This window comes from Canis lupus, chromosome 5, assembly GCF_048164855.1.
Source record: "Canis lupus baileyi chromosome 5, mCanLup2.hap1, whole genome shotgun sequence".
Taxonomy (NCBI): domain Eukaryota; kingdom Metazoa; phylum Chordata; class Mammalia; order Carnivora; family Canidae; genus Canis; species Canis lupus.
Window position 1 is genome coordinate 5,359,832 of NC_132842.1, and position 23,360 is coordinate 5,383,191.

Sequence of the window (23,360 nt, forward strand, 5' to 3'; positions counted from 1 at the left end):
AGAGCCTTCTATATCCAAAGTATCAGAATCAATGAAGATCAATTTGATAGTGAGTTGAATGTTACTTTTAGCCATAAAATGAATATTAATGCAATACATGGCTTTGGTAAGTTATTGCTGCTTTGAATACTGAACCTCTTTAAAATTTTTATGCTTACCAATAATACATTGGGTTAATTGAAATGACCTTTTGGTTAAATGATCCTTGGAAACCGATAAATTATTTTTCTCTGACAATTTATGTCATGTTTTGGTGACTGCCAGTAAACTCAATTTTGCGACTCAATCCCTGTTGACTTTTTCTAAGCAATCTTTGGCAGTTACTGTCTTGTTAAAATGAGACAAAATGGTAAACTTATTAATGTTTATGTATAGTTTGCTATAGTTTTTAATAACATTTGCTGCCCACATGAGCATTTGATATCAGTTTCCTATAAATTGTCCCCTCCAGAAAGAAGTTGGAATGTTTACAGCTACTCAGTGATTCATTAGAAATTACTTTAATGAAAGTAATTGCATATTTTAACCTGTTGTGAGATCAGGTTTCCTATTTTCAGAATAGTGATAAAATGAAGAAGGTCCTTTTTGAAATACTTATCCTATGAAACTCAGTGAACAATTAACATGGTATGTGGAGCACTCTTATTCCCTAGTAAATTTAGGAGTGCTATCTTTAAAAATAAAACCATCACTTTAGAAAATAATAATGACCTTGTTTTACCATAACAAGGATTTTTCCTGGAGAGCTGTGTGTAAATTTAGGTATATAATAAGAACTGTTTTTAAAGGAAACCTGTGATTAATGTATGTATTTATATATGAAATAAACACTTATTCCATAACATATTTCTTTATTTGGGTTCTAATTTACAACATTACCTTAAAGCTAAACATACCTGTTAGGTTATATGACAAAGACATGATGTCCTGGAAACCTTTATCTATATTTCGTGTTACTCATTTTTTTTAAAGTCTTTCCTTAGAATTTGAAAATTCTTTACATGAAAATGAGTGTAATGGTAAACTTAAATCTTCCTCAAACAGTATAACGTTAGGATTACATTAAATGTATTTTTAAAAAATTAACCGGTTGGCTAAGCAACAACTCCATTTAGGTTTGCTGGTGGGAAATGAACTTGAAGAAGGTTCTGCAGGTTTTTGTTTTGTTTTTTGTTTTGTTTTGTTTCATTTGCAAACTGTTCTTTGCATACTTATGTTTGTGGTCCTTGTAACTGACTTCTGCTTTTTGTTTGTTTCCTTTTCTTTCCTTTATCTGTTTTACTTCCCCCATACTGTGTTGTTGCTACCAGTTTCTATTGCTCCACCCCCTCCCCCTATGCCTCAGTTGACTCCACAGATACCTCTCACAGGCTTCGTGGCCAGGGTGCAGGAAAACAGTAAGTTTGGAAAAACTGAGCTGTCAAAGAGTAGAGGCTGTCTCCTTATAGCATGCATGGCTGATGAGTCATCATTTTCTTACTTTTATTGAGAAGCTAATCTTATCTTGAAAATAGGTGCAGATACGTATTTGAAACTGAAGAGCACGGTCTTCAGTTTTTTTCTCTTGTTTGCATGATTACTGACCCATATAAATTTCAAAACTGCAGCTTTCTTATGTTATTTACATGATCTAAAACATCAAATCTGATCTTTGCTGATTCTTAAGGAAAGCATAATCAAACGTAAAAATTCGAATTGTATGGAAACTACCAGCTTCCAACAGTTATTAGGGGGATTAGAAAATATTTTATATTCTGCTGCCAATAAATTCATCAGCATATAGATACAGTATGAGATTAAATTTATTATGCATTGGGGGCAGGTTTTTTTTTTTTTTCCCTTTAGTTACATAAAAATTTTAGTGAATTTTGAACCTATGTAAAGATTTGTTGTTAGGATAAGAATGAATCTTCAGAATGAGTAATTTACATCCAGGTTATCCATATAAGAGTGATAATGGCAAGCCTCTTTGTGTTTCGGCTACATGTAGGCCCATGAGGAGTATTTCTGAACATGCACATATGTCAGCTTTTAGGTCTTCTATTTCAAGCAGGTCAGGTTAGTGATTTGTGGAAATTCTTTTGAATACGTGGATTTGATTAGGATAGAGTAGTTTATATTGCTACCTGATTATGTTGGGGTAATTGTATAATCCTAACTTACATGATCAGAGTGAATGTTACTTGATAAAATAAAAAATACCACCATTACTGAGTTATAACTATGCCAAAATAGCTGTTGAGCTTAAGACGGATGGTAAGGTGGTCTAGTGGTGATTTACTTCATTTGGGATCATCACCATGCAAATAAATTTTAGAAGGGTTTGAACAAATGTGTAACCCACATGACTGCCTCATCTTCCGGGAGAATGCATTGTGGCAAATTCCATTGTTCAGCTCTTGCTGATTGATCACTGTTGTGTAATTCTCCACATTTCTTCCCTTCCTCCAGTCAAATAATTGTTTATTTGGTGTTATGTGCTAGGCTTTGGGAAGAGTACAAATAGTCTAAGACAAAGATCCCACTATCTTTAAGAAACATGTATGATTGAATAAGCTTTTTATAAAATGTTGTAGTTCCAAAATGTTCAAATTTCTGAGTGTAAACCATCCTCATTGTTAACATTTGTTTGAAAACTCCAATATGTTTAAACTTATAAAAAAAAAGTGAATCTTATTTTTTAAAAAGTGAGTAAGGAAAAATTCTTGATGTTATAAGAATTCAAAAACTTGAGCTGCCTTACAGTTAAGTTGAGAGGAAATATTTGAAAATAGCCATCCATTTAGTGGGGCCAAAGTATATTGACTAGCATTTTGGTAACTCTTTTATTTTTTTTAAATAGAAATTCAGTATTAATGTATATAATTTTAGGTTTGCATGTTTTTTTGCTAAGGACCGTGGTACTTACTATTTTATTTTAGTTCTTTTCCCTGGACTTAGGAACTGGAATCAGTTATCCTTGCTCTGCAGAATGTACAACTTTATTTAGGATCTATTTTCTTTGAAAGCATGTTAGGAAGATTGATTATAAACTGTATCAGTATCTTACATGTTTTATGGAGTACAAATTTTGTTTTCCTCTTAAATACGCAGTTTTCTGTGGCACTCAGAATTAGTGATAATGAATGCCTGTGGCAGTTAACCTATTAAATGTGCTTCAATTTAAGGCACGAGCCCTTAAAAAAGTCCATGTGTTTACTTTGTGTATGATTAGCATCAGAAAGCATTTTTGAACTAATTATGTGTGGTGCTAGATAAAGTATTATGCATAGAGTATTAGATTGACCCTGTCTTCCGCCTCTTTGTATATATAATTTGGAGATAAGCCAGTGTAGATTCACATGGGCGTGAAGACGATTGAGTGAAAACATGAAACTAGCAAGTTATGTATAAGTAAAGAGTAAATGCAATTTAGGGATTCAGGCAAACGTATAATTTACACATTAAGCCAAATTAAGGATATGAGCTATGGCTCTTTGATGTTAGATGGATCATACCCATTTTCTTCTCCTGTCAATAATAGCGGAAAGCTTTGTGGCGAAGATAAAGGCAAAAATAAAATGACTCCAAGTAGTTGATGGAAAAATAAATTATATTTGTGCTTGGTGTAGCTATCAGAATGAGCATCACTAACACAGGATTTGTTTTCTTAGTCTTTCTCATTCCCTGATGGGATCAAATAAAAATCACAGAATTGAAGTGGTTATGGAAGTAGGGCTATTACCACAGATGTTCTAAATCTGGATCTCTTGGTTATAGTCTCCATTATTCCAAAATAGGGTGGAGTGAACTTTAAAACCTATATTACAAATAGATTATGACTGCTTGCTTTGATAACATAAATAGCCCCAGAAATTGGCATTTGAATTAGTATGTTGGTATTCTGAGTTTCTCCGTTGCAGATATTATATAATTCTTTGTATCAGTTTCTGTCAAAGCATTTTACTGTCTTTAACTTTTAAAGAAATCTAAATAATAATAATAATAATAATAATAATAATAATAATAAAGAAATCTGTGGATCAGAAATTCGTATTAAGAATTAGTTGTGTGTTCTGGCTTTAAATTCTTTAATATTGGGAGCACTTATTACCTAGTATCAAATAGCTTAGTGTCCATAGTTCTAGCCTGACCTTTTCTCATTTCACTGTTATTTAAATCACACACATACATGTACCATACCCATCTACAACTTGAGGTATGAGTCATTATTGTTTTGCACGATATAAGTTCCTGTTCGTTTTTAATTACGTCTTCTTGCAACACTTTATTTTAAAAACCTTTATCGTGGATATTTTCTTAAAAAATTGGGTCTTTAGGATCAAGTCTTTCCCCCATCCTATGTTTAAGTTTTACTAGCAATAATGCAAAAAATCTTAGCTTCCTTTCTACATTTAAAAAGTTGATTGTGAATACAAATACTTTTGAAAAATACTCAATGACATTTTGTATTAACTTGGAATTATTTAATTTCTCATTTAATTTCTGTTAAAATTTTAAAAAAAGAATAGAAAACATACACATAGAAGCCAACCTGATAACTGCCAACTTTTTTCTCAACTAAAACAGACAAAAATAAAAATCCACTCACTGGAGATTTATTTCTGGGGAACTAAAAGCCAGAATCAGAGACCTGAATGTGTGCAGTGAATGGTTATCAAACCTTAATATAATGGTATTCATAACATTTACAGTAGTCCAAATGAGAAATGTGACACAGGCTTATTTAAAGAGGTAGGCTAACAAATGGGTGACATTTGTTCTGATCCAAGCCTTGGAGTAAGGAAACTTTTTTACTCCTGTAATCCATATAAAAGGATGCTGCATTCATTACTTTGTAGCACTTCCTGATACTCTCATTTTTAGCTCATTGGATTATTGGAAAATTATTCTTAAGAATAATAGAAGCTCTAACACACCAAGCTTTTATTTCTAATCTTTGCATGTTTTATTATAGTGCATGCTATATACAAACTAGAGCTTTCTTAAATTCTTTTAAGAATTTTCATTTACTCTAATTTCTGATTCAAATTAATTATCTGAATTCTTCTAGTTGCTGACAGTCCAACTCCACCACCACCACCTCCCCCAGATGACATTCCCATGTTTGATGACTCTCCACCTCCGCCACCACCACCTCCAGTGGATTATGAGGATGAGGAGGCTGCAGTAGTTCAGTATAATGATCCATATGCAGATGGGGATCCTGCTTGGGCCCCCAAAAATTATATTGAGAAAGGTAAGGTACAGTCATCATTGAATTGGGGTAAAGGAAGCTTAACCTAATTACAGAATTTTAGAGCTATAAATAGCTTTATAAAAAATAGTCCAGTGTCTAGTCCAGTGACACTGGACTATTCAACCCTTTGAATAGCTTTGTCAACCAAGAAAATTTAATTAAACCTTATTTCCTAGACATTTCCAGTATAAAGGAATTATCTTTATTTTTTAAATTAAAAGTATGTTGTAATGCTAGATGTGGTTTTTCAAAAGACATAGGTTTCCAGCTGGAGATGAACTTGCCTATTTCCTTTTTATAGATGAAACAAGGTACAAAATAGGAGTTAAAATACTTACTAAAGTTATGTAATTAGTAAAGATTTAAAACAGAATTTCAAAGCTCTTAGAATAAAGAGAAACCTTTTATATCTAAATATTTAAAAATATATTGAGACTATCATGAGAAAAAGCCTCAATTAAAGTTTTCAGTTAGTTGATCTTGTAAAAGAGAAGATAATCACTAGATTTTTTTCATGAAATTATGTATAACCCTAACATCCAAATTTATCAAAATTACTTGACATTCACTATAATTATGTATTAAGAAATAGTGGTAGGAAAGAAAGAAATTCTGTTTTTAGAGTTAATTGCTTTTCTTCATCCAGCTCTGTGCTATTTTAAAATCTGTATTTGTCGAGTTCTGAAAAATGCTTGTAATGTAGTTAAGCACATTTGGTTGCCTTTTGAAATACATTCCCTTCCATTGGCCTTTACTCTCTTTAATTAACATTAAGCAAGTGGCTGTAGCTCTTGAGACCTGCACCATTTTTTGTGCCAAAGTTTTGAATACATGGCTAAAAGGGAATTGGTGGTTTTCCTTTTGTGTATGTATGTGTGTTTAAATTTTTTGACTATAGTTGACATACATTGTTATTAGTTCAGGTTTACAATATAAAATTCATCATCTCTGTAGGTTATGCTAGGCTCACTACAAGTGTAGCTACCATCTGTCACTATACAAGCTATTACAGTGCTATTAACTATATTCCCTATGCTGTACCTTTTAAAATATTTATATTTATTTTCAAAAAAGATTTTATTTATTTATTCTTGAGAGACATAGAGGCAGAGACAGAGGCAGAGACAGAGGCAGAGGGAGAAACAGAGGGAGCTCCCCTGTGGGGAGCTGGATGAGGGACCTAATCCCAGGACCCCAGGATCACAATCTGAGCCAAAGGCAGACGCTCACTCAACCACTGAGCCGCCCAGGTGCCCTAAAATTTTTTAATTTTTTTTTTTTTTATTTATTTATGATAGTCACAGAGAGAGGGAGAGAAAGAGAGACAGACAGGCAGAGGGAGAAGCAGGCTCCATGCACCGGGAGCCCGATGTGGGATTCGATCCCGGGTCTCCAGGATCGCGCCCTGGGCCAATGGCAGGCGCCAAACCGCTGTGCCACCCAGGGATCCCCCTAAAATATTTTTAAATAGTAAATATTCTACATAATGTTCAGGGAATCTTGAATAGTCTACTTTATGTTTAGATTCTCCTCTACCTTCAAATAGAGATATGTTGTGGTCATTATGAGGTTGATAAAGCTAAATAGTCTTGAGTTGTGTTCCTGTATTTCCTGGTTTGGAAATGCAAATTTAACTTTAAATTGGGACTAATATGGAACTAATAAAAAGTTGATAAACGTGAATGATATAATGGTTAATACATTTGGCAATAGAGCAGAATTACAAAATGTCTTTATAAGTTGAAATAATAGTCTTAAGTTAGTGGTCATCACACATATTTTGTAAAAGACCAGATAATAAATATTTTTAACTTTAAAAAAAATGAAGTTTAATTATCACAACAGCATTCTATTAGTTTCAGGTGAACAACATAATAATTTGATGTTTGTATTACAAAATGAAGTATAAATGAAGTTTGCCAACCATATAGTCCCTTTTGTCACAACTACTCAGCCCTGCTGTTGTAGCAGAAAAGCAGCCATAGACAGTACATAAGTGAATGGATGTGTCCATGTTTCAACAATTTTTTTTTTTTTTACAAAAAAGGCAGTGGCTTGGATTCAGCCATGGGCCATTGTTTGCTAATCTGTAGTCGAAATCAGAGAGCTGAGATTTAATACGATTATATTTAAATAATTTTTTAAATTTTTAAATAATTACCTTTTTAAATAATTACCTTTATAATCAAGATGAATAAAACCTGGTTTAAAAGGAATTTTTGAATATATTAATCAATGGTATGTCAGGACTTCCAGAAGCCAGATTATTAGGGTACCTTACCTGAACTGTAACCTAATATATACCAATCTGATCATATCCATTTATACTACACTAGTATTATGTGTAGTTCTGAGTACCACAGTTTAAGATCCTGCAAACAGGAATGCCTTTGAGAGGAGAATGTTCAGGAGGCAAGATATCTAGGAAGTGCACCTATAACGTGAAACAGTTGAATGCATTGTTTCCAAGTTGAGAAGATTGCAGAGGAACTAGATCACTGTCTTCAAATTTTTATCATGTAGAAGTAGGATTAGAGTGGTAGACTTTGAGTTCCAAAAGACTCTACAATCCATACAGAATGGGGGGGAGCTTAGCTTTTTTTTTTTTTTCTAAAGATTTATTTATTTATTCGAGAGAGAGAGAGAGAGAGAGGCAGAGACATAGGTAGAGGGAGAAGCAGACTCCTCACAGGGAGCCCACTGCAGAACTTGATCCCAGATCCTGGGATCACGACCTGAGCTGAAGGCAGGTACCCCAACCGCTGAGCCACCCAGGCGTCCCTGGAGCTTAACTCTTTATATGAATTAGGGTTCTGGAAAGTAGGATGGACACTGAATTGTTAATGACTAAGTACTCAGCTGTAAGCATTATATTATAGGAGAGAATATATGCATTGGGGGAGGAGAAGTTGGGTATGACTGGGATTCATTTACTAAAAGGACTTGGAAAATGGAAACAAATTGGTTCAGTACTCTTACCAGCTCTAAGTGGTCTAAGTGGAACTAAAAGCACAAAGAAAAGACAGTTTTCATTCTGCTGACTAACTTTGAAGACATCGGGCTTTTGTCACAATCAGTCTAAAAGTCCTCTACACAAACTCTAACCTTTTGTGACTCTGAATACAAAGAAATTAATGTTACCAATGCTAATAAGCAAATAATAATTGACAATAAATAATGTTAGTTGCCTATTTAAATTATTACCATGTTTTCCTTACTAATGCTTTTCTAGTAATCACTCAATTTTCTTGAGTGGTTATTTAGTCAGAATATATCAGGATAATAATTTCTTGAGTGGTTATTTAGCCAAAATTATACCAGGATAATAATTTAGTACTATTTATTCTGTATGTTTTTGGGTCAATGAGCTTATAACTATGATTCTACTGCAGGATTAAAATGGAGGAGAATGGACTTGTTGAGTTTACTTATTAAGTAACTATATTAGTTATATTAACTATATTAGTTATATTAACTATAACTTATATTAACTATATTAGTTTTGTAAAGGGGAAGTTATATTAACTGTAACTTATATTAACTAACTACATTAGTTTTGTAAGGGGGAAGAGAATGTTGGCTATTTTAATTTAGCAAATGGTGCTATGGATCAGTACTTCAGGTCTCGTCCTTATTTATAATTCACTAATTCAAAATAATTAGGAGAAGTTGTCTTTCTCAGGGGAAAAGCGAGTGCCAGAATATCTTTAATGTCCTAAGAACTGTTTTAAGAAAAACGAGGTAATCAATGGAAATCTCTGTCACCTACCATCTCACATATATTAGAAAATTACATATAGCTTGAGAACTATCAAGCTACAAAGGCAGAATGAAGGAACAATTAAATTCATAAACCATTTGGAAAACTAGTAGTTTTTTGATGACTGTCCTTTCCACAGCAGTGTTTACAAAGGAAATGAATAGGGGGCATCTGGGTGGCTCAGTTGGTTAAGTGTCTGCCTTTGGCTCAGGTTATGATCCCAGGGCCCATCACGCTCCTTGCTCAGCAGAGAGTCTGCTTCTCCCCCTCCCTCCATCTGCCACTGCCCCTGCTTGTGCTATCAAATGAATAAATCTTAAAAAAAAAAGCAAGTGAACATTTTGAACTCCAAATAATTGAATACCACAGAACTACAAACAGTTCTCTAAGTCTTAATTAATGGGTCTTTGCTCACCTATTTCCCCCTTAAAAAACTCTGACCTTTATGTAAATACTCTTTAAAAAAAAAAAAAAATCTAGGGATGGCCCCATAAATTACATGCTATTTTCTGTGGATGAGTAGGATGAGATTGACCTTCCAGGATATATGTATTTTCAAATTAGTGTGGGTTGTTTGTAGCTTTGGCTCTGTAGCTTTGCCCAGTACATATTTTGGAAAATGGTGTTTTGCGGTGGTTGGCACTTTGTTGATATTTGAACAAATGAAACATCTAATAAATATGAAAACTCCAGGATCTTTCCTGGATAGATTGGTTGAGACTATTGACTTCTCTCTAGTCAAACTGTCAGTGTGTGATCCTACAGTCAAGGCAGTGATTTAGGCACCTGGTTGGCCACTGACTTGCCTGTTTTTACTGATGTAAGAATTAACAGGATTTGCACAAATACTTTGTTTTGCTATACTATAGATTTAATTGGTACTAAATTTTACAATTTGAATGGATAAAGATGTGGTTTATGTATACAATGGAATATTACTCAGCCATTAGAAATGACAAATACCCACCATTTGCTTCAACGTGGATGGAACTGGAGGGTATTATGCTGAGTGAAATAAGTCAATCGGAGAAGGACAAACATTATATGTTCTCATTCATTTGGGGAATATAAATAATAGTGAAAGGGAATGGAAGGGAAGGGAGAAGAAATGGGTAGGAAATATCAGAAAGGGAGACAGAACATGAAGACTCCTAACTGGGAAACGAACTAGGGGTGGTGGAAGGGGAGGAGAGTGGGGGTTGGGGGTGAATGGGTGACGGGCACTGACAGGGGGCACTTGATGGGATGAGCACTGGGTGTTCTTCTGTATGTTGGCAAATTGAACACCAATAAAAAATAAATGTATTAAAGAATAAAATAAAATTCAGTTAAATGTTGGAAATAGTGCACTTAAACATGGTATTTCAACTGTCTTTTCCATAGTTGTGGCAATATATGATTATACGAAAGACAAGGATGATGAGCTATCCTTCATGGAGGGTGCAATCATTTACGTAATAAAGAAGAATGATGACGGCTGGTATGAAGGAGTCTGCAATCGAGTGACTGGTCTGTTCCCTGGGAACTATGTTGAATCAATCATGCACTATACTGATTAAAGGTTTTGCTTTTAAAGTAGGTTCTTATTACTCAGTCATACTGTGGGACTATTATGGTTAACAGACTTGTCTTAAAATGTTTTAAAATGTGCCCATATTTTCAGGACATGCTGTTTTATTGGTATAATTGAATGTCTACCTGTAAGCATAAATCTTAGAGGCAGTTTGTGTATTGCTAAATGGCAATTTATACAAGAGGCTGTCTGTAACTGATTATGCTTATATGCTTACTTACACAGTTAACTATGACCAGCCTAAGTATTCTGGGGGTGTGGGGTATGATATTTAACAAATCATGATTCAGATTGTACCATTACGTTTCAGTGCAGCATGGTTACTAACGCTATGTCAGACTAATACTAAAATCAGAAAATTTCAATCCTGGTGCTGGTCATACTTTTTGTTTAGACTTTCTCATTCTTGAAATATATTATTTGTTTAAAGCATGCATACAAATTTATGTATTGAAATATACTTAAAAAAATCCAAGATGCTTCCAATTTGTGTAATATTTACTTGGAGTACTCGTACTTAGGTCTCTTGAAATGAATTGAGTCTCTAAGGTCTCCATGTGAAACAAAACAAAGGGTTATCTGTAATGTAATTTGTACTTAAGTTTTTTAATGAGTGAATTTGCATTATAAATTTTTTCCATTCATAAATACATAAGTGAACCAAAGGTTTTTGTCCTTTCCTTCACTGGTTTGCTTTTAAAATAAATAAATAAATAAATGAATAAATAATTAAATAAATAATAAAAGATACTGATTTATTGCAGAATTATGGTTCTATTTTCTCAATATATTAACTTGGAAAAAAATTTTAGCCTTATCTCACCCTGTCCCAATGGCAGTGACTGATTTTTGCAGATTTAAAATCTGAGATGGGTATTTACAAGTCAATCTACTGAACTCCTTTTCTAAAGTAACTTTTGCAAAGCTAAGAAAATGTGTTCAAGTGTGTGCACATTCTGTAAGTAAAAGTCTTAGGGACTGCTCTATCAGTCCTTTGGTTTTCCAGTGGATTGTTGTATACTGGGCTCAATGAAAGGAAATTATAAGTATCTTTTACATGTTGTTTTTGTAGAACTGGGTGCAATTGACTTTTGAATAGGCACTGTTTAAATCCATTACCTGTCACTGGCAACATAAAAAGGATTTAAAAAGATAATTCAAAAAAAGGTGGATCATGTATTAATCAGTGAACAGGGATATACCTGGCCAACAGATTGAAATGCAACACATGCACTTTGTGTGTCTCCTCTTAAGGGAGGGTTGGAGGGATGTTTTTTTTTCTCATCTTGTGTGTAATTCTCTATTGCCTAGGATATTAAAGTAGAGCACTCAAGTGTGGGTTTCTGTGTATTGAGGATCTGTTTGGATTTTAAATTACAATTATTATGTACTGGGTGTTACAGACTTATAACAGCATAGTAAATGGTTAAAACTAGTGCAAAACATTTATTTCTGAAAATTAAAGGCCATTATTACTACCAAATCAATGTGACTGTTGTATATGCATTTTGCCTTTGTTAATTTTAAACATGATTTCAGTATCACTAGTGATCAGCTAGCTACCTTTTTCATTTTTTCAAGTGGAATGTTCTCTTAATTTTGTATATAACCTGTTGTCTAAATTTTATGTACAGTCTTTTATAATAAACCATTCTCCTATATGAAATTTTGGATACTGTTAAAATCTAATGTGGATTGAAATGTAGACTTCACAGTCTTTGTGACCTTTACTCCTATGGTGAAACATGATAAACCATTTGAATTTTAACATTGATTATTTATTTGTGTAATGGCTTTACATGTGGATCTTAACAGTGTAAACAATACCACATATAACCATCAAGATACCTCGATGAGAATTTACAGGACTAGAGTGACAAATTCGGGTGGTTTAATTACATTTAAAAAGTTTTCTGAAAAACTTTGCCAATAAAAAAAAAATTGCCCATCAATAAGGTTGAAATGGTTTTTTGAAATGATTTTTGGTTATTGCACATGAAGCAAAGTGTATTTCACAAAATTCTTTAGGCACAGTCTGGTAAAATAGCTGCCAGAAATAACAGAAAGAGTTGTCATTTATCTCTTGTGAGTACAATTTCTGAAAGCTGTATGAGGGCATCTCTTTCAGCGGATGGTCGAAGTTTACTGATTTCTCTGATTGCTTCATGGCAGTACCGCTGCGCGAGGTAGGTTGTTTGCTGCACACCATCACTCTGGGGAGTACAACAAAAGAGGAGAGACGCATCACTCACTGGGATCAGCTCTTTCAACTAACTCATTAATAATCAAATAGCCATCTACTTTCCCTTTAAGTATTGAGTTTTTAAAAGTTGTACACATATGCAATATGTATAATTTTTTTTTTGCAATATGTATAAATTTTTAAGTGAAAACTATAGAAAAGAAACATATACATAATAAAAGAGCACGTATGATGGAAATCAACAGTTCTGTTCTTCTAAAGACAACAGCCTTATCTGCTGGTTTTAATGTCTTAATTAGCAACTTTATTACCTTTCTGCTAAGAAAGGTGAGGATGCAGCCCATCCACCCTACGCCTTCTGGTTTGTTAATTCTATTGCCACCTTCTGTTAAGTTCATGTAGCACCAATTTCTCACTTTATCTCAAGGATACCAGTGTTCCTATTCTTTATACCTTTACGCTATAGAGATTTGCATTCTCTTCTGGAACCATGTTTTTATGTTGGTTCTAAAAGCTGAACGCTAATAAAACACTGTTTCCATGAAGTAAAAATACATTTGCTGCAGAATCAAGTCCTGTAACTATCATTTTATTTCCTTCTCCGTGGTTCCAAGCTCATGAGCCCACTGTCATTCAGAATAGAATATTCCTAGCATCATTCTGTAGTTTACCAATTGACACAAAATAGGATGTATTTTAGTTTGCTGTGCCGTATTGTACAGAAGCCCACTTCTGAATATAACTGCCTCCTTTTCTTCCTCTTTGGGAAAGCAGCTCCTGATCCCTAATCTCTCCACTGCCTTCATCATTCTTTTTTTTTTTTTTGCCTTCATCATTCTGTTTGTTGCTTAGGCTGACTGCCTTCCAGCTCTAACAGCTGCCATCCCAGGTAGGTTTTTTTAGTCCACTGATTTGAGTGCCCACAGCTTTCTTGTTCTTGGTGTTCCCACGTTGTTACTGAAATATATCCAGAGATAACTCACTCAGAAAATGGAAATCAGCTTTACAGTATTTAAGTGTAAGGATGACTTCTGCCTTCATATTTTAATGAACGGATATAGAATTCTAGGTTTATTTTATTTTTTTAAAGATTTATTTATTTATTCATTTATGATCGACAGAGAGAGAGAGAGAGAGAGAGAGGCAGAGACACAGGAGGAGGGAGAAGCAGGCTTCATGCTGGGAGCCCGACGCAGGACTCGATCCTGGGACTCCAGGACCACGCCCCCGGCCAAAGGCAGGCGCTAAACCGCTGAGCCACTCAGGGATCCCCGAATTCTTGGTTTGAATGTCTCCTCGTCATTTGGAAGGCCTTGCCTGCTGCCCCCTGGCAACCAGGGTTCTTGCTATATCCCAAGCCAGTTTTGAGCTCTTCTCCAGACCACTCTTTTCTGTTTTTGGATTCTCTTCCTGAAATACCTGTTGCCTCATGTCGTACTGATCCTCTCAAAGCTTTTCTCATTTTCTTCCCTTGCTGTTTACTTTTTCGAAGATTTGCTCATTTCATGTTAGAATCCTCCTTTGGAGCTAGTTTTTTACAATCATTTAGATTTTCTTAGAGCTCGTTCTGTGTTTTTCAAAACATATTCTGTTCTTGTTCTATGGATACAGTATTTTCCCGCCCCCTCCCATTTACATTTTTCCCTGAGTATTTCCCTTTACCCTGGTCTCAATCAGCAAGCTCTAATCAACTATTTAGTAATCCTAGCTGTCCATTCATATTTAATGAAGGAATAAGGGATTAGGAAGGCGCTCTGGGTGAAGGGAGCTAGAATTTAGAGGTCTTTGGGGAATTTAAGAGAACATTGTGCCTTTCTAAATGCATTTCTGCCTAAGGTTGCTGCAACTTCACTGTTTTGCTAAGATCAAAGGTTAAATTTGCCTCTTTTCAGTCTGACTTCTCACTTCAGCCTTCAGTAATACTATTATTTCTGACACCAGAACCTCTCCCAGGTACATCGACCTCAACTACAGCCCCTTGTACGGAGTTGTTAATACTGCTGAACTACCCTCCAAAGAGGTGGTGGCAAATCGTGATGCTTAAAGTACAGAGAGTTAAGAGAAATATATCCTTTGGAGGGGGTCTTGCTTTTTGGAAATCTGAAAGGTAACTATACCTGGTATTCTTTTAAGTACTGCACTAACCATAGATCCCAGACCACTCGTGAGCTTACTAAAAACTGTTCACCCTATCTCATTCTCAAAAGATAGTTATTGAGAGGGAAAACATGTAAAAAGATGTGGCTTCTACAGAAAAGTTCCAAGGATATGTGGCAATACATCTGAAGTAAGCTTACAGCCCTTGGTTCTCAAGTGACCACTGATGGCAGTTCTGGGAGGGACTAGGGAGGACCAATGCTGAGATGATGATAATCACGGTGGTGGCAAAGGTGAGAGCCTGCCCCGGGTGGGGCGCATCTGTGTGGCTGAGAGCAGCATGCTACCCGTGGATTTGGGGAAGACTGATTTCTGACTAGTGGGGCTCTGCACATTAGACTCACTTGTGTAGCTTTTAAAAAATATCCTAATGTCCACGCCTTACCCAAGGCCAATTAAATTGCAGTCTTTAGAAAGAATTCTAGAAGAAAAAGGAATTATACAAGTTCCTCCTCGGTTTTTGTCAAAGATTGACCACACTTGGTTTTGCATCTAAAACTTGTTACATTATTTGATTCAAGAACTCTGCCACATTGTTCTTGCTCCTGCCTTCTTTGTAAGATGATCTTTTTTTTTTTTTTATAAGATAATCTTACCTGCAATACATATTGTCGAGCTCTGTCCACATCTCCAGGCAAACTGAACCGTCTCATTATCATAGCGTTCATTTCTGGGAACTAACCATAAAGAAAGAAATCTATTTATTGCTCTTGTGAGAATCAAATGTTCTAACACTAAGTTTGCAACAACAGGAGAAAAACCCAAAAAGGATTAAATGTTTAGATGGTGGGGGGTGGGCAGTAAATTGTAGCAATTAAAGAAGCAGAGCTAAGAGACACCTCCATTTTCCATGCCCAGGGACTGAGCTGCTGCTCAGGAGAGGTAACTGTTGGTCCTCATTCTTTCTGGTGTTCTATTCTATCCTCGGTCCAACACGGAGTAAAAAAAGAGCAAAGGAACAAAGTACGTCCCTAAAATCTCCTTAGTGGCTTCTCTTGTAGTTCTCAAACTTTAGATTGCACCAGAATCACCAGAGGCCTATTGGGCCACTCCCTCCAAGTTTCTTGATGAGTAGGTTGGGCCTGAGCATGCATTTCTAACAGGTTCTGATGATACGGACTCTGTTGACCCTGCTGACAGTTTGAGAAGCAGTGGCCTAGGAGCAGGCTGGGAATTCTAGGCATTCTACTTGTAGTGCTAAACCGGGTGACACCTGAAAGCTACTGAGGTATCCAGGCAGAGGGTGTTCTGAGCAGAGCTCTACCTCAGCAGCTTGTCAAGCGGATCAGAGCAGGGGTACTCAATGCTGACTGCACACTGGAGTCACTTGGGAAATTCATGGTGGCCTGGATCTACTCCCAAAGATTCTGCTTCTATTAGCTGGGGCAGAGGGTGGAGTGGGAGGTGTGGGGTGGTCCGGCTTGTGCATAATGATTTTAGAAGCACTCCAGGGGTTTTTAATGTGCAGCCAAGTTTGAGAACCACTGAATTAGCAGACAGAGGTAGACAGGCCAGTCACATTACTGTAGTTAATTCTGTATTCCGCTATACTAAGCAACAATTCAGGAGAATTGTCACCGTGAACAAAATCAGTAAGTCAGGACACCAGATCCCTTCATTTTCTACATGGGAACTCCAGTCCTGGTGCCTCCACAGTTGAGTGAGATCCATAACCTGAGGTCCTAGCCTCCCCATCAGCTCTAACAGCTTCTGGTTCCATGAAATAAGAGGTAGGATATGTTTGGTTTTGGACACATCAGCGCTTACAGCAGTTGCCAGTTTTTCCCTGGCAGGGAGTCTGAAGTTGTTGTCCTGTAACCACCACCACGGTATTAGTAATCCTAGAAGAAAAAATAGGGCACACATAGAAAAACCTCAACCGGATGGTGACAGATGAAGAATTAAGAGAATGTTCCTTGCAGAGCAAAGGATGTGTCAGAACACAGTTCTAAACTTGTCGAGGCTCTTCACATGCTTATAAAGTGTAAAGGCCAGCAAATGGTTAGTTCGTAAATGAACACCAGTGATTTGTTTTAGTTACTGACCTTTTAAGAATAGAATAATTTATGTTTTACAGGGAACACATCAGGAAGCTCAAATCAATCCATTTAGTGGATTTACCATTTTAGTGGTAAAAAGCCAAATCAGGTCGGCATCTGTCTTAATAGCACGTTCCAAAACTGGCTTTCAGGAGGGCCATACCCTTCGGGCTGACAGGATACTATCCTGGGCATCTGGTAAAGTTACCTTGTTTATGATGCATGAGCTTTTTCTGTAGGACCAACAAGGGTGGTAAACTGTGCTGTGTGGTTTCTCTCCTTTTAGTATAAAATGCTTCGAGAAAGCAAAGCTTGAAGAAAATATTTGCATTGAGTGTGAGGACATCCTTCCTTTAAATACTAGAGTGTGCAATTTTCATATGCAAATGACCACGCTCTTCCCCCAGGCATTCCCCTGTCCCCTCATCGCCTAAACCAAGAAGTGAGAGGCGCCTAAGCCAAGAAGTGAGAGGCGTTAACAGGAACAATTGCCTGTTTGCGGACTTAGTGAGAAATAAGGAAATTTGTTTGTCCAGGCTGTTTTAATTTGAGATAAGGAAACCTTTTAAGAGTAGGATGAACTAGGGGCACCTAGGTGCTGAGTGACTCTTGGTTTCAGCTCAGGCCAGGATAGTCGGCCACGTTGGGCTCCAAGCTCAGTGAAGAGTTTGCGTAAAGATTCTCTCCCCTCTCCCCTGCTCTCTCTTTCTCACTCTCTCTAAAATAAGTAAATCTGCAGGGAAAAAAAAAAAAGAGAAGGACGAATCATATTCTAACTGTGAAATGTATCCATAAACTAAACTACAAAGACGATTCAATAAATGTAGCAAGCTTACTCAAACAAAACCTGGGTAACTCTAGGGGACCAGCCAGTCACAGCAGAAGCCTGTACAGCTGGTGCAGGGGCTGGGGCTGGTGGCGGCAGCTGGCTGACATTTAGGTCTGGTGACTTCTATCAAATAAGAGAAGCAGAAGAAAGGAAAAGATCTTTTATTTTTTTTTTATTTTTTTAATTTTTATTTATTTATGATAGTCACAGAGAGAGAAAGAGAGAGGCAGAGACATAGGCAGAGGGAGAAGCAGGCTCCATGCACCAGGAGCCTGATGTGGGATTCGATCCCGGGTCTCCAGGATCGCGCCCTGGGCCAAAGGCAGGCGCCAAACCGCTGCGCCACCCAGGGAAAAGATCTTTTAAAGGATATCTATGAACTAACACAATCTCATGGAAGAAAAAAAAAAAAGAAAAAAAGAACCTAAAAATCACTTCCATTTTGTTTCTCAAGTTCTCAAAATCCAACTTACATACTCTTTTTTAAAGACTTAACATGACATTTCTGTTCTTACAGAAAATATGTATATACGCATGATGGAAGGACACTGTCATTAATGGGACCTCTCCAGAAATCCCAAAACTTCTCTTAAATCCCCTGTACTGTTATCCAGAAACTTCTTTAGAAAAATATCAAAAATAGTGAATTCCAAGGAGAGGGAGTTTCATTAAGTTGTTGGGATCAGGAAATTCCTATTTCAAGACAACCTAGTGTTAAAAAGGAAAAATGGTTTCCCAAAGTTGCTTCTGGTCGAGACTCAGCGTTCACAAGTGGAAAAATTCAAAGACTAATTTAAGTAACTGGCAAATAAAAGTCACCCACCTATGGAAAAGGATTACAAACATTTTAGGAGGACTCTGCTAAGTGGGCCGGTTAATGACAGATCATGAAGGGCTGACAGAGGCTCTTCTCAGTGTCACCAGGGCCAGAGCACACGAGTTACCTGCTCTGAGGGGAAGCCCCACCAGGCATTAGACAAGCTTTCATCAGCGTCAGCACTGGCAATTATATTACATTGTGGAGTGAAAGAAATAGTGGTCTTAGAGGAGCTGGTGTTCAGTAATCTGCTGTGCCATCTACCAGACGGTTAATTTGGCCAGGTCTGCATGTCATTCTCTTACGTGTAGAATGGGCATAATGCCTACCACAAAGAGGCGTTGTGAGGTGAAAGAGAACGTATGAAAGAATCCTTTGCAAACCATGAAAACAATGCATTTTCATTAAATGGAGATACTGCACAGTCTCATGTCATTTTGGAACCTGTTTTACCCAAAACCACTTCTGGCGAGGTCAATCTTTTCACCACATTTCTGGCCAAGAATCCCTTTCTTGACAGTGTAGTCCAAGGTAGAGCCTAAACTTGATGTTTTCCTTGAAAACAACTTAAGCTGTTTTGCGTAACTCTTGCCTGTGCACCTGTGCGGGACACAGCAGCCAGTCTACTTAGGAAGCAGGTTCGGCCCAGGGTCACTGCTTGCTCGGCGCCCCTCTGTTCCCTTTTCTAAGGCTGCCGTGCGCCTTGTTCACTCCTTTTCCTGCCACCTTCCAGGCAGATGGGAACAGTGTTGTCTGGGAAGGGTGGGTGGGTGCCTGGTGATGCTGCATTCCCAGGGAGACCTGTAGCACTGTGGTTTGGGACGCCGTAAGCTTCTGTGTGTGCCTTTTCCTTGCCCTTTGCCTTTCCAAACCAGCATTTTTAATCTCTGATGTATCAGTACTCACTAGTTAACACATAGGCAGGATCCCCTTCCCCCCGCCTTTGCCCCACTACATCTGAAGGGAGAATTATTTATTACTCATTTGTGTGGAGGAAAGCAAATCTGTTTCTTCTGAAATATGTTCCTAGTGAAACAATCAGAAGAGGCATCCATTCTCAGTCCGTCACCTTGCAGTTTAGGGGGACTCAACTGTTAGTGTCACAGGGCTCACAACAGTTATTTAACTGCTAAGATTTCTAAAAGTCTGACGCCGGAGCTTTTTGGTAGGGTGCAAGTTTCTTTTGGAAAAGGCCTGCTCCCTACTCATCTTGATAACTCAGGGCCTCACTACAGAAATCTTTCCTGAGCTGGCCCAGTCCCTGTGTCCTCCGCTCCTCCTGTTCTTTACTCACATTGGCTAATCAGGGCCTCGGGAGTAGACTAATGTTTGTAGTCCGATAGATGGAAGGCAGTGATCTTTCTAGGCTCCGGCATGCCTTTACGTTTGCTTGGCTCATGAATCCTCTTTTTTGTGGGTTAATGGGGAAAAAAAAAATATTCCTTGCTCGTGCTTTCATGTATTCAGGGGGATTTTATAAATTTTTGTCAGAGCTTAGCACATGTTTTAGTATTCTCCTTGAGTGTGGGCTGGCAAGTTAGTCTCCACAGGAGAGAGGACCATTTGTAGCACACCTTTGACTTCTCACCTCAGCCTCAAAGTTCTGCGAGGACAGAGCCTGGCAGTGAGGACAGATATTTCCACAAATATCTGGATATCTGGAGCCCTTGTTCCTCAGCTGACGGCTGTCCTCTAGTGTGTTGTGTCGTCCTGGCCCAGGCCCCCCAAGCCACCGGCCTCCTCCGAGGAGAATTATCCTGGTGACGGCTCTGCTGGGCAGTGGATAAAAGGTGATCTTGCCTTTCTTGGATCAGAAACTGATCAAAGCAAGAGCACTGGCTTCAGTAATGTCAAAATGGAATCACTGAATTCTACGGAAGACATGGTTGGTTTATCTCTGCAAATTTTGAGAAAGAACAGAGGCAAAACTCTTGGAGAGGCTAAAAGTTACTAAAGTTTTAGACCAAAGAGCTAATTTTTAATTGCATGGCATGGTGATGAACATGTTATCACTTTGCTACATACAGGATTAAATATACTACAAAGATGAAAATTTATTAAAAAGATGTCCAAATGCCAGCCAATGTCCCACTTACTTCAAGCCACATTTGGCCCAGCCCCGAGCAATGTGGCCAGGCTCCAGAGCAGGCTCTGGAAATGTCTGCCTCACAGTCCCTGCAACATCTGAAGGTCCTAAACTCTTATCCGCATTAAGGAGAATATGAAGGCAGCTTTACTTACTTCCTTAATGGGCAGCCCCTCAATCTGGAGAAAGGAGGAACTATGTGGCTCTAGTAGTGCATTCCACTGACTTCTTGACATTTTTGAGGCAGTGGCTAAGGCTCTCTGAGAGCAGCAAACAGTCCCATTAAACTTCTAAAACTGCAGAATTTCTCATGCTTGGAGGCCCTTCCTGTGCCTTTTTAAGGGGCTCTGAGGCACACCCCAAGTCCAGTTCTATAATCAAGATGCAGAAACCATTCACCTTGTCAGTCCCTAAAACATATGGAAATAATCGTAATGCTACCTTGGATGCACGCGGCTTTTGTCAAGTACCTCCAGGAATGTTATCTCAGTTAATCCTCACAACAGCCCTGGGATGACGGTGGTCATCTCCTCAGTGTCACAAATGAGGACACAGATAAAGCTTTAGAGTAAAGTAACTAGTCCCAATATCTCTGGCACAGAGCCAAGGTCACATCTAGATCTAAGGTCTTTATGTAAAACGCTTCCCCACACCTTCCTTATCTGAACCTTCCCATCAGCCGTGCCTGGAAGATTCAAAGCGCTGTGTCAAAGGGAGTTTGGAAAACATACCTGTTGGCAAGCAAATAAGACTGGGCCCGTGGCTAAGCCAAGCTTCAGATCCGCTGACGTTGGTTTGCCCATCTGGTCAGAACATGAGGTGAAGTCCAACACATCATCTATCAGCTAGCAAACAGAAAAAAATATGTCAAAAGCACTGCCATACTGGTGTCACCGAGGCCCTTCCCACTGTGCCAACAGGTCACATTCTTAAAAGGCAGCAGACCCACCTGAAAGGCTATGCCCACATTTTTTCCGTATTGATAGGCAATCTCATGCACCACCGGGTCCGGGCATCCTAGGACAGAGACCTGAAGCCGAGAGAGAAATCTGGAATGAGTCGCTGGCAACAAGCAAGCAGCCAAGCCTTGCACACACCCCGTTAAGAGGTGATGAGGCTGTATTATGCAGTCAGGAGATCCTGCCCTCAGAAGGACACCAGACATGCACAGAATACCTGTGTTTTTAATGAAAGGGCTTCAGTTTCAATCTCAGATCGTGCTCTTAAATTCTTGGGAAGCTACTTTCCACCCCTCTGCTCCCAGGATTAGCCATCCTTCTTGCTGTTTCTAGCACTCAGCAAGTCTGGCCTAAATGTTGTTTTTATTTTTATTTTTCTATTGATTTAGCTCTTATTTTAGGAATAGATCTCCTAATCTGCTCTCATCACACTTGATGTTGCCATATGTAGATTTCCTCATTTGTATTTCCTTTCTTTTAATAATTTTTGGTGATTTCCCTTATTTCCTGACATGTCTGTAACAGCCTTAAGCCTCACACTTTCGACAGATACTGTTTTCTCATTATCAAAGGGTCTTCCCTGGTCCTACTGTTTCTATATTTCTCCAGCAAGAAGCAATTAACTACATAAAAGCTCCCCCCTCTCTTTTTCAGGGGAGGAGAAATAGGACTTCAAAGTCTTTTTAAAACTCAAGAAAACCAAAAAACAAACAAAAACTCAAGAAAACCTAGCTGGCACTGGCCACTTGAGTGCATTTCCCATTGCTCTAATAAGCATGCTAAGCAGGCAGGCCTGGTCACATTCTAGGAAACAAAGACTGGGTAGAAACCAGACAAGGGGAACAGGAGGGGCATCAAGTCCCTTGGAGAGGAAACGTCTACACCGAGTGCGTGAGAAAACCAGGTGGCACCAGGGTCCTTTCGGGAGTGGGTCCCTGATGGTGAAAGACCTTCAGTCCCCATCCCCCACCCCACTGGTCGGGGCTCAACCTCCTTGCGCTGGGGCCGGGCTCTGCAGTCAGGCTTCTCCGAGGCGCGGCGACCCCCCTCATGACGCGCGTCATCTCGGTGTATTGCTTGACATTTTTGTGCTTCGGTTTCCTCTTCTGTAACGTGCTGGACGAAGCACTCAGCTCCTAGCGTTGCCATAGGAATGCATGTGATGCTACTTTTAAACCTCAGCACAGTGCCTGGCATCTGAGAACTCTAGGGCTTTGTGATTATTAATAATCCTCCCCCCACTCATCCCCTGGATGCGGAAACAGGAGCTGGGCAGTGTCCATGCACCGTGGCTAACGAAAGGCGGATCACACAACTTGCTCAGCCCTGACGATGCTTCTGATGACGTCAGGTAGCCTGTGATTGTCATCTTTGGTGGCTCGTGCTTAGATGACAACATGCGTGTTGTCGAAGGTCACTTCCTCCAGTGTATAATAAACTCATAACTGCTACAGGGACAGACTCCTCTTTCCAACCAAACTGAAGAATCCACGAGGCCACGTGGGACACAATTCAGAAACCGTGACAAGAGTCAGGATAGCCCTCAAGCTGGCCGAATGAGCAGAGGAGCCTAGGCAGCCTGGGATGTGCTGCGCTCAGAGCAAGATGCCCTTTCTCGGCGGAAATGACTCACAGAGCACTCCCGTTCACGCTGTGAACACAAAACTGCACAGAAGTGCCAGCTTTCTTCCTGCAAAG

At 38.4% G+C, this 23,360-nt stretch overlaps 2 protein-coding genes across 20 annotated transcripts in view; one reads left to right on the forward strand and one right to left on the reverse strand.

Annotated features, from left to right (window-relative positions):
- Positions 1-12,527, forward strand: part of ABI1 (abl interactor 1) — a 136,012-nt gene extending 123,485 nt beyond the window's left edge. For 6 of the 11 annotated variants that reach the window (XM_072825296.1, XM_072825287.1, XM_072825289.1 and 3 more), the window contains 3 exons: positions 1,311-1,397; positions 5,054-5,239; positions 10,383-12,527. In XM_072825296.1, the coding sequence (XP_072681397.1) occupies positions 1,311-1,397; positions 5,054-5,239; positions 10,383-10,558 (449 nt within the window). In that variant the 3' untranslated portion in view covers positions 10,559-12,527. The remainder of the gene's footprint in view (positions 1-1,310; positions 1,398-5,053; positions 5,240-10,382) is intronic. The other 5 variants (XM_072825292.1, XM_072825294.1, XM_072825298.1 and 2 more) reach the window with 1 other exon arrangement.
- PDSS1 (decaprenyl diphosphate synthase subunit 1) overlaps positions 12,329-23,360 on the reverse strand; it is a 46,819-nt gene continuing 35,787 nt past the window's right edge. For 4 of the 9 annotated variants that reach the window (XM_072825302.1, XM_072825301.1, XM_072825300.1 and 1 more), the window contains 4 exons: positions 21,653-21,733; positions 21,435-21,548; positions 15,529-15,609; positions 12,329-12,785 (listed from right to left, as the gene is read on the reverse strand). In XM_072825302.1, coding sequence (XP_072681403.1) covers positions 12,645-12,785; positions 15,529-15,609; positions 21,435-21,548; positions 21,653-21,733 — 417 coding nt within the window. In that variant the 3' untranslated portion in view covers positions 12,329-12,644. Of the gene's footprint in view, positions 12,786-15,528; positions 15,610-16,699; positions 16,774-20,205; positions 20,515-21,434; positions 21,549-21,652; positions 21,734-23,360 lie in introns of those variants that run through there. The other 5 variants (XR_012030783.1, XR_012030785.1, XR_012030786.1 and 2 more) reach the window with 5 other exon arrangements.